The 15,395-nt window shown below is 38.1% G+C and overlaps 1 protein-coding gene across 4 annotated transcripts in view; it reads right to left on the bottom strand.

Moving 5' to 3' along the window:
* Positions 1–15,395, bottom strand: part of GLCCI1 (glucocorticoid induced 1) — a 150,045-nt gene that overhangs the window by 29,930 nt on the left and 104,720 nt on the right. For 2 of the 4 annotated variants that reach the window (XM_010345675.3, XM_039472677.2), the window contains exon 4: positions 3,628–3,744. In XM_010345675.3, coding sequence (XP_010343977.2) covers positions 3,628–3,744 — 117 coding nt within the window. The remainder of the gene's footprint in view (positions 1–3,627; positions 3,745–15,395) is intronic. The other 2 variants (XM_039472676.2, XM_039472678.2) reach the window with 1 other exon arrangement.

Below are 15,395 nucleotides of genomic sequence, written 5' to 3'. Positions count from 1 at the left end.
GGTTTGACCTGTGTGGGTCCACTTACATACAGATTTTCTCCTACCTCTGCTACCCTGAGACAGCAACACCAACCTCTCCTCTTTCTTCTCCTCAGCCTACTCAAAGTGAAGACAATGGGAAGGAAGACCTTTGTGATGATTTACTTCCACTTAATGAACACTAAATACATTTTCTCTTTTTTATGATTTTAATAATTACCATTTATTTTCTGTATCTTTATTGAAGAATACAGAATACATGAAACATACAAAGTATGTTAAGCACTATTTTATGTAATCAGTAAGGCTTCTGGGCAATAGAAGGCTATTAGTAGGTAAGGTTTTGAGAAGCCAAAGTTATAAACAAATTTTCAACTGCATGAAGGTCAATGCCGCAACCCCCATTGTTCAAGGGTTAACTGTATTTTATCAAATAGGTAATCAACTTTTATCAAATATATTTCTTTCAGCATTTTTACATTTTTTCATATTTAAATACTTAACCCATCATGATTTATTTTTGTGTATGGTGTAAAGCCTAAGTATTCTTTCCCCCACACAGTAATCCCACTGCTGTAACATTTCTTTTTTTTTTTTTTTGAGACGGAGTTTCGCCCTTGTTACCCAGGCTGGAGTGCAATGGCGCGATCTCGGCTTACCGCAACCTCCGCCTCCTGGGCTCAGGCAATTCTCCTGCCTCAGCCTCCTGAGTAGCTAGGATTACAGGCACGTGCCACCATGCCCAGCTAATTTTTTGTACTTTTTAGTAGAGACGGGGTTTCACCATGTTGACCAGGATGGTCTCGATCTCTCGACCTTGTGATCCACCCGCCTCGGCCTCCCAAAGTGCTGGGATTACAGGCTTGAGCCACCGCGCCCGGCCGTTTCTTTATGGATTCTATATTTGATTTCCTGGAGCTACTATCTGATAATGCCTATACAGAGTGCCACTTAATTGCTATAATTTTATATTACATTTCGGTATCTTGTAGGAAAAGTCGTTTCAAATTTTCTTTTCTATTAATAAGCACTGCTTTTTTCATTGACTTTCGAAGACAATTTTTCAAGTAATAAAAACAATTCCTTTTAAATTTGCACTGGAACTCAAAACAATTTGTACATTAATTTCAGATAAATTGCTATTTGAAAGATACTGAATCTTCCCATGTATCAGTGTGTTAAGACTTCCCATTTATGTGTCTTGTATTTCATGTTCTCACAGATGTAAAGTTTGCATATTTAAATGTGATTCTAGGCATTTTATATTTTTCATTATATTTTCAATTATGTTATTACTAGTACAAGAGGAAACAATTTGTGTATGTTTATACTTTATCTAATCATCTAGCTTCAGTTTTCCCCTTTCCATTATGGAAAATTCCAATCATAAACATAATTTAACAGAGAAAAATAATAAACCCCTAGCTACACATAATCTAGCTTCAAAAATTATCAACATTTACCAATTTGTTTCATGTAAACACCCCTTTTTTGGTTTTTGGAATATTTTAAAGTACATTCTAGACTTCATATTTCACCTACAAATATTTCAGTATGTATAGCAAAGGATACCATTTTTAAGAAGAACCAAATGGCAAAAATTCAATGTAAATTTGAACAATTGTATAAGTCTTCTTTGTTAAGTCAGTGGGTCAGCTGATCTAGTGTAAGTGCATTGGACTCCTAGAGAAAAACTGCTTGAAATAAAAAATAAGAATATCCTACTTCTATCAGATTAAGAAAAAAAAGGCATATATGAATTTTCATTTCAAATGTTCAGGCTTGCCATTTGTTTTTACAGCTCTAATGAGGTATAATAGGCATATAAAAAATTTTCCCTTTTTAAGTATGTAGTTTGTTGAGCTCTGTTACACAGATAACAGTTCTACAATTATCAGTACAGTTACATTCAGAACCTTCTATCCAAAAAATTTCCCTAGGGCTTCTCTGTGGTCAATCCCCCATCCCTAAAACTTTGTTTTGATAATGTTTCCTTTTTGAGAATCTAACATAACAAATCATAGTATGTAGCCTTTTGCTCCTGATTTATTTCACTTAGCATGTTTTTAAGATTTAACCATGTTGTTCCATGTATCAGTAGCTCCTTTCATTTTACTGCCTAACAGTATTACATTGCATGGATATATGAAGTGTTTATTCACTCACAACTTGATAGATGTTTGTCTATTTCCATTTTTTTTTAGTATGATGAATAATGCCTCAGAAGATTCACGTACAAGTCTTTATGTAGACATATGCTTTTATTTCTCATGGACCAGTATCAAAGGGTGAAAATTCTAGTTTAATGGTCAGCATATGTTTAACTTCTTAAGAAAATGACAAAATGTTTGCCAAAATAAAAAGTACAAAGTCTATACCGTTTTGTGTTCCCACCAGCAATGTGTGGCTGTTTTGATTGTTCCACATCCTTATCAACAGTTGGTATTATCACTAACTTTCATTTTCGCTATCCTATCATTAGTTTCAGTAGTCTTGTTAATTCACTTTGATTTTCTGAATATGTAATATCATATGCAAGTAGTGATGATTCTTTTTCTTACTGCTCTGTTCTAGAACCTCTGAACCACTAGCAAATAATATCAATAATTATAGACATCCTTGACTTGATTTTTTAACAATTATGCTACTAATATTTTATTGTTAGGGTCTCACTGTATTTGCAGTTAGTCACATTAGGAAATATCCTATTTTTAGTTTAGTAAGAGGTTTTTTTTTTTAAATCACAAGATACTGAGTTTTTATCAAATGTAATTCAGCATCTAGAAAATCAAATGTTTTTTCTGCTTTGGTTTTCTGATGCAATGAACTAAACTAATACATTTGCCAATGTTGAATCATCCTTATCTTTGTGAAACAAATCCTTATTGGGTTTGTTTTGATACACTGCTTGGGTTTCTTCTGTTACACTACTATTTCATTCCATAGGATATTTAGTATTTATTTCTAGGGGAAAATAAAAATGTTAATCCTCAAATTCATCATATGTAAAATAGGGACAAGATACATAGAGATAAAGAGAAAGACTTGTCGGGAAGATTAAATGAAATAATGCCCATAGTTGCTCAATAAGTGAATGAAGTAAAGATTTTAGTCCAGGTCAGTATCATCCTTGAGACCACTATCCTCTGTTATTTGTGTTATTAAGACAAGGCTAAACATATGCTTTTTAATCTTCTTTTTTTTGAGATGTATTCTAGTTCTGTCACCCAGGCTGGAGTGCAGTGGTACGATCTTGGTTCTCTGCAATCTCCATCTCTCGAATTCAAGTAAGTCTCCTACATCAGCCCCCTGAGTAGTTGGGATTACAGGCACCCACCACTAGTCTGGCTAATTTTTTTTGTTGTTGTATTTTTAGTAGAGGCAGGGTTTCACCATGTTGGCCAGGCTGGTTTTGAACCTCCTGACCTCAAGTACTCTGCCTGCCTTGGCCTCCCAAAGTGCTGGGATTACAGGCGTGAGCCACCTCGTCTGGCTGCTTTTAAATAATCTTTTTATAATCATTTAACAAAGAAGTAATTTAGTAGAGCTAAAGATTCAGGGTATTTAGTTAATGTTAAAATGATGAATTCTCTTCCTTAATGAATTAAAAGTTATTATTCAAATTTAGACAAGAAGAAGTTAGCCTACCTGAGTATGATTGATTGTTATATGGTTGCCATGAAGAGGTGACTGGCGATCTTTCTCCTTACTGTGACGACTACTTTGTTTACTGCGTTGTAGCTGCTGCCTCAGTTTGGCGATCTGCTTTGGGGAGAGGGAAAGGGAACAAAGCAAGAAGAGAATAAAAGTGAATACCAAATTTTTATATTTATTTCTTCAGTTTGAGGGTATTGATTAAACAAATTTCAAGTTTCTAGGAAGAGAGAATATTTCACCACAATGATTTACTCTTCCAAGTTTTTAGAATTAAGATTATTAAAAATGAGAAATAAATCTATGCTACAATTGCTTCACTTTTACAAATTTGAATAGTGTTACTGGTAAATATGCTAACTACATTTCCCCAGATTATTTCAGATTTTACCTTTGTAACACCAGAAATATCTTCCTTTTTGAAAACCTTTTATAAGATGAAAAATAATATTTCAAATGCCAATTGATTAAAGTTAAACTTGATCTCTAAACATAGGGACCATATTAGTTTCTAAGTTCCTGTGTTAGATAAACAAAATGGATCTGGGTTTATTAGTTACTAAACACTAAAACTGTAAATCCCATGGTGTTGTGGAGAATCAAAGCTATTTGGTATTAGTATATTACTGCATCTTTAATCATTAAACCTTTAAAAACAAATATATTTTAGGGTATATTCTCCTAAATGGAAGGATCACACTTCCCTGGTTTCACAGAAAAGTCATTACTATAATATGACCTGGAATTCATTAAACTACTTAACATGTTTTAGGTGATGTAAAAAAAATTCCTGAGCATTCATCATCACTGGTCATTAGAGAGATGCAAATCAAAACCACAATGAGATACCATTTCACGCCAGTTAGAATGGCGATCTTTAAAAAACTAGGAGACAACAGATGCTGGAGAGGATGCAGAGAAATAGGAATGCTTTCACACTGTTGGTGGGAGTGTAAATTAGTTCAACCATTGTGGAAGACAGTGTGGTGATTCCTCAAGGATCTAGAACTAGGGATACCATTTGACCCAGCAATCCTATTACTGGGCACATACCCAAAGAATATAAATCATTCTATTATAAAGACACATGTACATGTATGTTTACTGCGGCACTGTTCACAATAGCAAAGACTTGGAGCCAACCCAAATGTCTGTCAGTGATAGACTGGATAAAGAACATGTGGCACATACACACCATGATATACTATGTAGCCATAAAAAAAAGGATGAGTTCATGTCCTTTGCAGGACATGGATAAAGCTGGAAACCATCATTCTCAGCAAACATACACAAGAACAGAAAACCAAACACTGCATGTTCTCATTTATGAGTGGGTATTGAACAATGAGAACACATGGACACAAGGATGAGAACATCACACACTGGGGCCTGTTGGCAGGTGGGGGGCTAAGGGAAGGACAGCATTAGGAGAAATACCTAATGTAGACGATGGGTTGATGGATGCAGCAAACCACCATGGTACGTGCATACCTATGTAACAAACCTGTATGTTCTGCAGTATAATAAAAAATAAAATAAAATTCCCAAGCATTTTTAAGGAAACCATTAACAATTTGGGGGAAGTCATTTAATACTGGTATTATTTTCCTTGTAGAAAAGATGATGTTAATCAATAATTATTCCCTGAATCTACAATGAGCCCAGAGAGATATAATGTATTATAAAATTATCTAAATATTTACCTTGAATAACCATGGCAATATAAAGCACAATAGAAAATTACTATTAAATCCTATAAATGCTCAAGGGTAAAAGTATGTAAGTCGCTGAGAAAACTAATATTTGCCTGTGGTTAATAGAAGAGAAAATAATATAGAAGAAAATAAAGCACCCAAACAAGGAAAAATTTATATCGTTTCTTTTATACTTAGATCTTTAGATCCCTTTAGGTTTTTTAAAGCTCTATGTAGCTTATGGATCTCTCATAAGATGTGCTTGCAAAAAAAAGATGTACAAATAAGATGATGTTAATATTTGTGTTCCCTCCTCTCTGTTGAACTGACATAATTTTCTTGCAGACAGCATTAGTTTTTTTAAGAAAATGAATCAAAATTTATAGTAATCAATATAAAATCAAGGCAGATAACTATTAAAAAATAAATAGGGCTGGGTGCAGTGGCTCACACCTGCAATCCAGCACTTTGGGAGTCCAAGGCGGGTGGATCAGGACTCCAAGACCAGCCTGGCCAACATGACGAAGCCCCATCTCTACCTAAAAAACACAAAAATTAGCCAGGTGTAGTGGTGTATTGCTTGCAGTCCTGGCTACTCGGGAGGCTGAGATACAAGAATGGCTTGAACCTGGGAGGCCGAGGTTGCAGTGAGCTGAGACACCATCACTGCACTCCAACCTGGGGGACACAGTGAGACTCTCTCTCAAAAAAATAACAAAAAACAAAAAACAAAAAATGAAAAAAAAAACATGAAAAAGGAAGTAAGTGATCCTAGGTCACAAGGAATAAATAATAACTGTACAGAGAATAATTAGCATAGTCACAAAGAAAAGATTAAAACATTTAAGAAATTAAATGAAGAAAAAACAGAAACTGGCCTCACTTAACGTCTGAGAACCAGAAACACATTTTTTGAAGGTTTGGTAACATCATCTCCGTTTATTGGCCATTTTTCTCCTGTTTATTTCCCCTATTACCGATAACATCTAAAAGAAAAAAAAATACATATCATTCTCAGCAAACTGACACAAGAACAGAAAATCAAACACCACATGTTCTCACTCATAGGTGGGTATTGAACAATGAGAACATGTGGACACAGGGAGAGTATCACACACTGGGGTCTGCTGGGAGGATGGCTAGGGGAGGCACAGCGGGAGGGAGTGGTGGGGGAGGGTGGGGAGGGATAACATGGGGAGAAATGCCAGGTATAGGTGATGGGGGGATGGAGGCAGCAAACCACCTTGCCATGTATGTACCTATGCAGCAATCCTGCATGATCTGCACATGTACCCCAGAACCTAAAGCACAATAAAATAAATAAAAATAAAAATACAAAACCAAAACCAAAACCCTTACCCTCAAAAGACTGGTTGAGCACTTTTGCCTCAAGGACTGAAGAAGACAGAAATCTTTCTCGGAATGAATTATATTCCACCATAGGGAAGGGAAATGGGAAATCTTAAAAGGACTAAGTGATGGCAGTGAGAGGAAGCAGGATTTGGGGGCTTTGAAAAGAAAAGAAAAAGAAAAGAAGGAAACTAGCTTAAAACCAGAAAAAATGTTATAGGTTATCACTAGCAAGAGACCTGGTATTCTCAGTTAGTCCTTCTTATCCACAAGTACCACTGCACCACAATTTAAACACAGCCATCAGAGGTAGCTGGAAAGTGCAGTAATTATTTATAATGTTAGGACACTATATGAAGTATGCCACTGCTACCCTAAGACAGACAGGTAAACAATATTTACTATAGAAAGGCCACCCATCACACACAGTGGTTAAGGTCTCTCTCTACCCACTACTATAGGTTGGGTTAAAACCAAGATTCCACAGAACAGTGTTTCAGTGGGAAAAACATATCCTGGGTATGAGACATCTAACTGATAACCAGAATTTTAAGTCATAACCAACTGAAAACTAGGAAATTAATTTTGGCACTTAGCTCCCTTCAACTTAAGAACAGCCTTTTTAAAGGAGAAAATCCAATGTATAAACCATAATAATTGGTATTCAATAGTTAGAAACTCTGATTATTTAAAGATAACCTGCCCTAGGGTGCCATCTTCGGTTTGCAGTTTGAGTATTGAGCAAGTATTAAGGCACCAGACTGAGGGGTAAATCCAGGCCAGACCAAGCTCTACTTAGCAAGCTGTAGCCATAGCAGAATACGCAGGCTACCTGAAAGAAGCCTTTTCCTTCACTAAAAGACACTAAACTTAAAAAAAAAAAATTTTATGCTAACAGGGCTGCTGATATTTAAGAGGGGGTGTTTTTATCTAATTCACACAAAGGTGACCAATAAGGGTAGTACCTGTCCAAAACATGATGACTAAAGCTAAAATCCTATTTAACAGAAACCAAAAGTAACAGCCAAGATTTTTTTCATCCTTGAAAAAGAAACTACCATTAGAATAAAAAGGCAGGCCATGCACTGGAGAAAAGATATTTACAACACATATATCCAAAGAAGAATTCATATCCACAATATGTAAAGAACACTTACAAAGCAGTAAGAAAAAGATTAAGAGTAAACCAAGACTTTAACAGGTACTTAGCCAAAGAGAGTATCCAAATGGTCGATATGCATTAAAACGTGTTCAACATCATTAATGAGAGAAATATAAATTAACACCAAACATAATGTCTAAACTTAAAAGACAACAAAATCAAATGATGACAAAGACATGAAACAACTGGAACTCTACTTCCATCGCTAGAGGTGAAGGGTGTTCTTTTATTTTAACATAGTAGGCTTGAACATAGAAGATTTTCTGGGGAAATGCTTATATTCTCAATACTAGGTCACTGAAGGTAATAACCGAAGAGCAGAAAACAGTGACCTGACTCAAATGAGGCAAAAATTCTTAAGTTCAGTTACCTGGAAGGATAAATGAATGACATGCTCAAGGCTCTAATTAGGTTCTAAAGGTTCAGAGTAGGAAACATCGCTAACAGAAGAGGGAATCATGCTGATTATTCAAGAGGGAATGAGCTACCGGAAAATAGAAGACCTCTGCAAATATACAACTATGATGTCTATTTCTGTTAATAGTGTTTCTAACAATTAACAGACATTAGAACACACCCTCTGTGTGTAAAGAGATATTCCTATAATAGAAATTTATCCATTGCCAAATGCAGGTAATACAATTTAAAACAAATTATAATTCAGCATGCTGAAAACGCTCTGATGGAATGCTGGGAAGATGGCCGCCTAAGAACAGCTCAGGACTTCAGCTCCCAGTGAAAGTGCAGAGGGTGAGTGGACGCCGCATTTCCAGACGAACTCTTATTGCCCACAGACCAGGAGATACCCAGGCAGAGGGGTCGCCAGCGTCGCAGTCCCAGCCGGTGCGGCTGTTTTGGCCCCCATGGGGCTGATTCCACCCGCGCGGCTGCTGTGACCACACCCTGTTGCTGCAGTTCTCCGGACAAAAGCCACTGGTCTGGGAGCCCTCTTAGCTGGCGATCAGAGCCCTGAGACGGCAGAGTTGCCCATTCATCTGAAATAGCGAGCCAGGCCAGGAGATTCCTAGGCAAAAAATCCGCCAGGAGCCGGCGCCGCAGTTCAAGCCGACTCAGTGAGTCACAGCACGGGAGATCCTGGCGCCTTTTCAACAAGTGACCCGAACACGGGGTCGTTCAACTTAAAAGACTCTGAGTCAGGGAGCCAGGTGATCAGGCTCGGTTGGTCCCACCCCTCCACCCCCAACAACAACGAAAACAAAAACAGTAATTGGAAACCCTCTGGGTTGAGCCCTTCAAACCAAGCACAGCTGAACTGGGACGTCCGGCTCGGTGGGGGAGGGGCTTCCGCCATTACTGAGACTCTCCACCTCTACAGAGGCAGGCAACCTGCCACAACAGAGAGAGTCCACCATAACAGAGGCGGGGCCACCATTGCCGAGACAGTTCTAACTACGCCCATATAAAAAGGACTACAGGGAAGAGCTCAGGGCAGCTGGGCGGAGCCCACAGCAGCTCAGCAAAGCCCCTGCGGGCAGGCAGTGGCTAGGCTTGCTGCTAGCTGGGCGGGTCACACCTGAAAGAAAAATCAAAAAAGGCAGTAGTGCAACGGAAACTCATAAAGCTCCAACTCCCTGGGACAGAGACAGACAACAGGTGGATAAACACAAAAATGGGAAGAAACCAGCGGAAAAAGGATGAAAACTCCCGAAACCAGAACACCTCTCCTCCTAAAAGGGATCACAACTCCTCACCAGCAAGGGAACCAGACCGGATGGAGAAGGAGGGTGATGAAATGACAGAATCAGACTTCAGAAGGTGGGTAGTAAGAAACTACAGTGAGCTAAAAGAACATGTTCTAACCGAACGCAAAGAAAATAGGAAACTTGAAAAAAGATTGGACAAAATGCTGACGAGAATGGACAGCATAGAGAGGAGTATAAGTGAATTGATGGAGCTGAAAAACGCAACACGAGAACTTCGTGAAGCATGCACAAGCTTCAACAGCCGAATTGACCAAGCAGAAGAACGGATATCAGAGGTCGAAGATCAACTCAATGAAATAAAAAGAGAAGGCAAGAACAGAGAAGAAAGCACAAAAAGGAATGAACAAAATCTTCAAGAAATGTGGGACTATGTGAAAAGACCTAATCTACGTCTGATAGGTGTACCTGAATGTGATGAAGAGAATGAATCCAAGCTGGAAAATACTCTTCAGGATATTATCCAGGAAAACTTCCCTAACCTAGCAAGGCAGACCAATATTCAAATCCAGGAAATACAGAGAACGCCACAAAGATATTCCTCAAGAAGAGCAACCCCAAGGCACATAATCGTCAGATTCACCAGGGTTGAAATGAAAGAGAAATTGCTAAGGGCAGCCAGAGAGAAAGGTCGGGTTACCCACAAAGGGAAGCCCATTAGACTCACAGCAGATCTCTCAGCAGAAACCCTACAAGCCAGAAGAGATTGGCGGCCAATATTCAACATCCTTAAAGAAAAGAACTTTCAACCCAGAATCTCCTATCCAGCCAAACTAAGCTTCATAAGTGAAGGGAAAATAAAATCCTTCGTGAACAAGCAAGCACTCAGAGATTTCATCACCACCAAACCTGCTCTACAAGAACTCCTGAAAGAGGCTCTACACATATAAAGGAACAACCAGTACCAGCCACTCCAAAAACACACCAAATGGTAAAAGAGCATCAACACAATCAAGAATCTGCATCAACTAACCAACAAAACAGCCAGGAAGCATCAAAATGACAGTATCAAATTCACACATAACAATACTATCCCTAAATGTCAATGGACTTAATGCCCCAATCAAAAGACACAGACTGGCAAATTGGATAAAATGCCAAAACCCATCAGTGTGCTGTATCCAGGAAACACATCTTACATGCAAGGATACACAAAGGCTCAAAATAAAGGGATGGAGGAAGATCTACCAAGCAAATGGAGAGCAAAAAAAGGCAGGAGTTGCAATTCTCATCTCTGATAAAATAGACTTTAAAGCAACAAAGATCAAAAGAGACAAAGAAGGACATTACATAATGGTAAAAGGATCACTGCAACAAGAAGAGCTAACGATCCTAAATATATACGCACCCAATACAGGAGCACCCAGATACATAAGGCAAGTTCTTAATGACTTACAAAGAGACTTAGACTCCCACGCAATAATAGTGGGAGACTTTAACACCCCATTGTCAATATTAGACAGATCAACCAGACAGAAAATCAACAAGGATATCCAGGACCTGAATACAGACCTGGAACAAGCGAACCTAATAGACATTTACAGAACTCTCCACCCCAAATCCACAGAATATACATTCTTCTCAGCACCACATCACACCTACTCTAAAATTGACCACATAATTGGCAATAAATCACTCCTCAGCAAATGCAAAAGAACAGAAATCATAACAGTCTCTCAGACCACAGTGCAATCGAGTTAGAACTCAGAATGCAGAAACTAACTCAGAACCGCACAGCTTCATGGAAACTGAACAACTTGCTCTTGAATGTTGACTGGATAAACAATGAAATGAAGGCAGAAATAAAGATGTTCTTCGAAACCAATGAGAACGAAGACAAAACATACCAGAATCTCTGGGACACATTTAAAGCAGTCTCTAGAGGAAAATATATAGCAATGAGTGCCCACATGAGAAGAAAAGAGAGATCTAAAATTGACACCCTATCATCAAAATTGAAAGAGCTAGAGGAGCAAGATCAAAAAAACTCAAAACCTAGCAGAAGACAGGAAATAACTAAGATCAGAGCAGAACTGAAGGAAATAGAGACACAAAAAAAACCCTTCAAAAACTCAATAAATCCAGGAGCTGGTTTTTTTGAAAAGATCAACAAAATAGACCACTAGCCAGATTAATAAAAAAGAAAAGAGAGAATAACCAAATTGATGCAATAAAAAACGATAAAGAGGATATCACCACAGATTCCACAGAAATCCAAACCATCATCAGAGATTATTACAAACAACTCTATGCATATAAACTAGTAAACCTGGAAGAAATGGATAAATTCCTGGACACCTGCATCCTCCCAAGCCTAAACCTGGAAGAAGCCAAAACCCTGAATAGACCAATAACATGGTCTGAAGTCGAGGCAGCAATAAAGAGCCTACCACCCAAAAAAAGCCCAGGTCCAGATGGGTTCACAGCCGAATTCTACCAGACATACAAAGAGGAGCTGATACCATTCCTTCTGAAACTATTCCAGACAATCCAAAAAGAGGGAATCCTTCCCAAATCATTTTACGAGACAAACATCATCCTGATACCAAAACCCGGCAGAGACTCAACAAGAAAAGAAAATTTCAGGCCAATATCCATGATGAACATAGATGCAAAAATCTTTAATAAAATACTGGCAAGCCGATTGCAACAGCATATCAAAAAGCTCATCCACCATGATCAAGTAGGATTCATCCCGGGGATGCAAGGCTGGTTCAACATACGCAAGTCCATAAACGTAATTCACCACATAAACAGAACCAAAGACAAAAAACCACATGATTATCTCAACTGACGCAGAGAAGGCTTTTGACAAAATTCAACAACCCTTTATGCTAAAAACCCTCAATAAACTAGGTATTGATGGAACGTATCTCAAAACAATAAAAGCTATTTACGACAAACCAACAGCCAATATCATACTGAATGGGCAAAAACTGGAAGCATTCCCTCTGAAATCTGGCACTAGACAAGGATGCCCTCTCTCACCACTCCTATTCAATATAGTACTGGAAGTTCTAGCCAGAGCAATCAGGCAAGAAAAAGGAATAAAGGGTATCCAAATTGGAAAGGAGGAAATCAAATTGTCTCTATTTGCAGATGACATGATTGTATATCTGGAAGACCCCATCATCTCAGCCCAAAATCTCCTGAAACTGATAAACAACTTCAGCAAAGTCTCAGGATACAAAATCAACGTGCAAAAATCACAAGCATTCCTATACACCAGTAACAGACTTAAAGAGAGCCAAATCAAGAACGAACTGCCATTCACAATTGCTACAAAGAGAATAAAGTACGTAGGAATACAACTAACAAGGAACGTAAAGGACCTTTTCAAGGAGAACTACAAGCCATTGTTCAACGAAGTAAGAGAGGATACAAACAGATGGAGAAACATTCCATGTTCATGGTTAGGAAGAATCAACATCGTGAAAATGGCCATACTGCCCAAAGTAATTTACAGATTCAACGCTATTCCCATCAAGCTACCAATGACCTTCTTCACAGAACTGGAAAAAAACACCTTAAACTTCATATGGAACCAAAAAAGAGCCCACATAGCCAAGTCAATTCTAAGCAAAAAGAACAAAGCAGGAGGCATCACACTACCGGACTTCAAACTCTACTACAAGGCTACAGTAATCAAAACAGCATGGTACTGGTACCAAAACAGAGATATAGACCAATGGAACAGAACAGAGGCCCCAGAGGAAATACAACATACCCACAGCCATCTGATCTTCGACAAACCTGACAAAAACAAGCAATGGGGAAAGGATTCCCTGTTTAATAAATGGTGTTGGGAAAACTAGCTAGCCATGTGCAGAAAGCAGAAACAGGAACCCTTCCTGACACCTTACACCAAAATTAACTCCAGTTGGATTAAAGACTTAAACATCAGACCTAACACCATAAAAACCCTAGAAGAAAATCTAGGCAAAACCATTCAGGACATAGGTGTAGGCAAGGACTTCATGACCAAAACGCCAAAAGCAATGGCAACAAAAGCCAAAATAGACAAATGGGACCTAATCAAACTCCACAGCTTCTGCATGGCAAAAGAAACAGTCAGTAGAGTGAATCGGCAACCAACAGAATGGGAAAAAATTTTTGCAGCCTACCCATCTGACAAGGGGCTGATATCCAGAATTTACAAAGAACTAAAGCAGATCTACAAGAAAAAAAAACAAACAAGCCCATTCAAAAATGGGCGAAGGATATGAACAGATACTTTACAAAAGAAGACATACAGGAGGCCAACAAACATATGAAAAAATGCTCATCATCACTGGTCATCAGAGAAATGCAAATCAAAACCACATTGAGATACCATCTCACTCCAGTTAGAATGGCGATCATTAAAAAATCTGGAAACAACAGATGCTGGAGAGGATGTGGAGAAACAGGAACACTTTTACACTGTTGGTGGGAATGTAAATTAATTCAACCATTGTGGAAGACAGTGTGGCAATTCCTCAAGGACCTAAAAATAGAAATCCCATTTGACCCAGCAATCCCATTACTGGGTATATATCCAAAGGATTATAAATCATTCTACTACAAGGACACGTGCACACGAATGTTCATTGCAGCACTGTTTACAATAGCAAAGACCTGGAACCAACCCAAATGCCCAATGATGATAGACTGGATAGGGAAAATGTGGTACATATACACCATGGAATATTACGCAGCCATCAAAAACGATGAGTTCACGTCCTTTGTAGGGACATGGATGAACCTGGAAACCATAATTCTCAGCAAACTGACACAAGAGCAGAAAATCAAACACCGTATATTCTCACTCATAGGCGGGTGTTGAACAATGAGAACACATGGACACAGGGAGGGGAGCACTACACACTGGGGTCCGTTGGGGGGAAATGGGGGAGGGGCGGGGTGGTGGGGAGGTGGGAAGAGATAGCATGGTAAGAAATGACAGATACAGGTGAGGGGACGGAAGGCAGCAAACCACACTGTCATGTGTGTACCTATGCAACAATCTTGCATGTTCATCACATGTACCCCAAAACCTAAACTGCAATTAAAAAAAAAATAAAAAATAAAAGAAAAGAAAATGCTCTGATGATGCACATTCTGCCTAATAACATATTGTTTCCAATAATTATTAAGAGTAATTATAGGCCAGTTTGTTTGATGACAGTGCCAATTAACAATAGAAAAGCATAATTAAAATTTGCCTAATTATTTAGTACTAGCGTTGCAGAAGGCACTCTGCTACTTGCTTTTATGTGAATTATCTCGTTTATTTTTCAACAAAAGCACGAGACAGGTATTATTTCAGAGGTGAGGAAATAGGTAGAAACGTTAAAAAAAAAAAAAAGCTTGCTAAATGTTACATCATTAAGTGGTAAACAAGCGTTTGGACTCACTAAGTGGAATTCCAGAGTCTCCTCTCTTAATCACCATTCTATACTGACTGAAGAATGAAGTTAATCACACACAATTTTCTTACAAAAATTACAGACAAATGGGAATGTAAAAGGTGACAAAAGCTGAACTGAGATAATTCCTTCCCCAAAACAATCACTAAAGATATTAACTCAAGTAATTTTTCTGAAAATATAGTTTGGAAAATCATGATTCGCAAGCTGTTATTCTCTTCTTTATAAAACAGGAAATATATGACCAACTTTAAGGCTTATAAAGATTGCGTGTCTCAAAAGAAAGGTCTATAGCCTAGTTAAGAGCAAATTTTATATATTATATCCCTCAACAAAAATCTCAAACTTTCGAAAATAAAAATTTTAGACTTCTTTTGCCTTTCTATAAAAATGAATAATCGGTGTTGCTTTCCTGTTTAAAGTACCA

This window comes from Saimiri boliviensis, chromosome 10 (genome assembly GCF_048565385.1).
Source record: "Saimiri boliviensis isolate mSaiBol1 chromosome 10, mSaiBol1.pri, whole genome shotgun sequence".
In the NCBI taxonomy this organism is placed as follows: domain Eukaryota; kingdom Metazoa; phylum Chordata; class Mammalia; order Primates; family Cebidae; genus Saimiri; species Saimiri boliviensis.
Note: the sequence above shows the minus strand (reverse complement) of the source record. Positions and strands in the feature narration are given on the sequence as shown.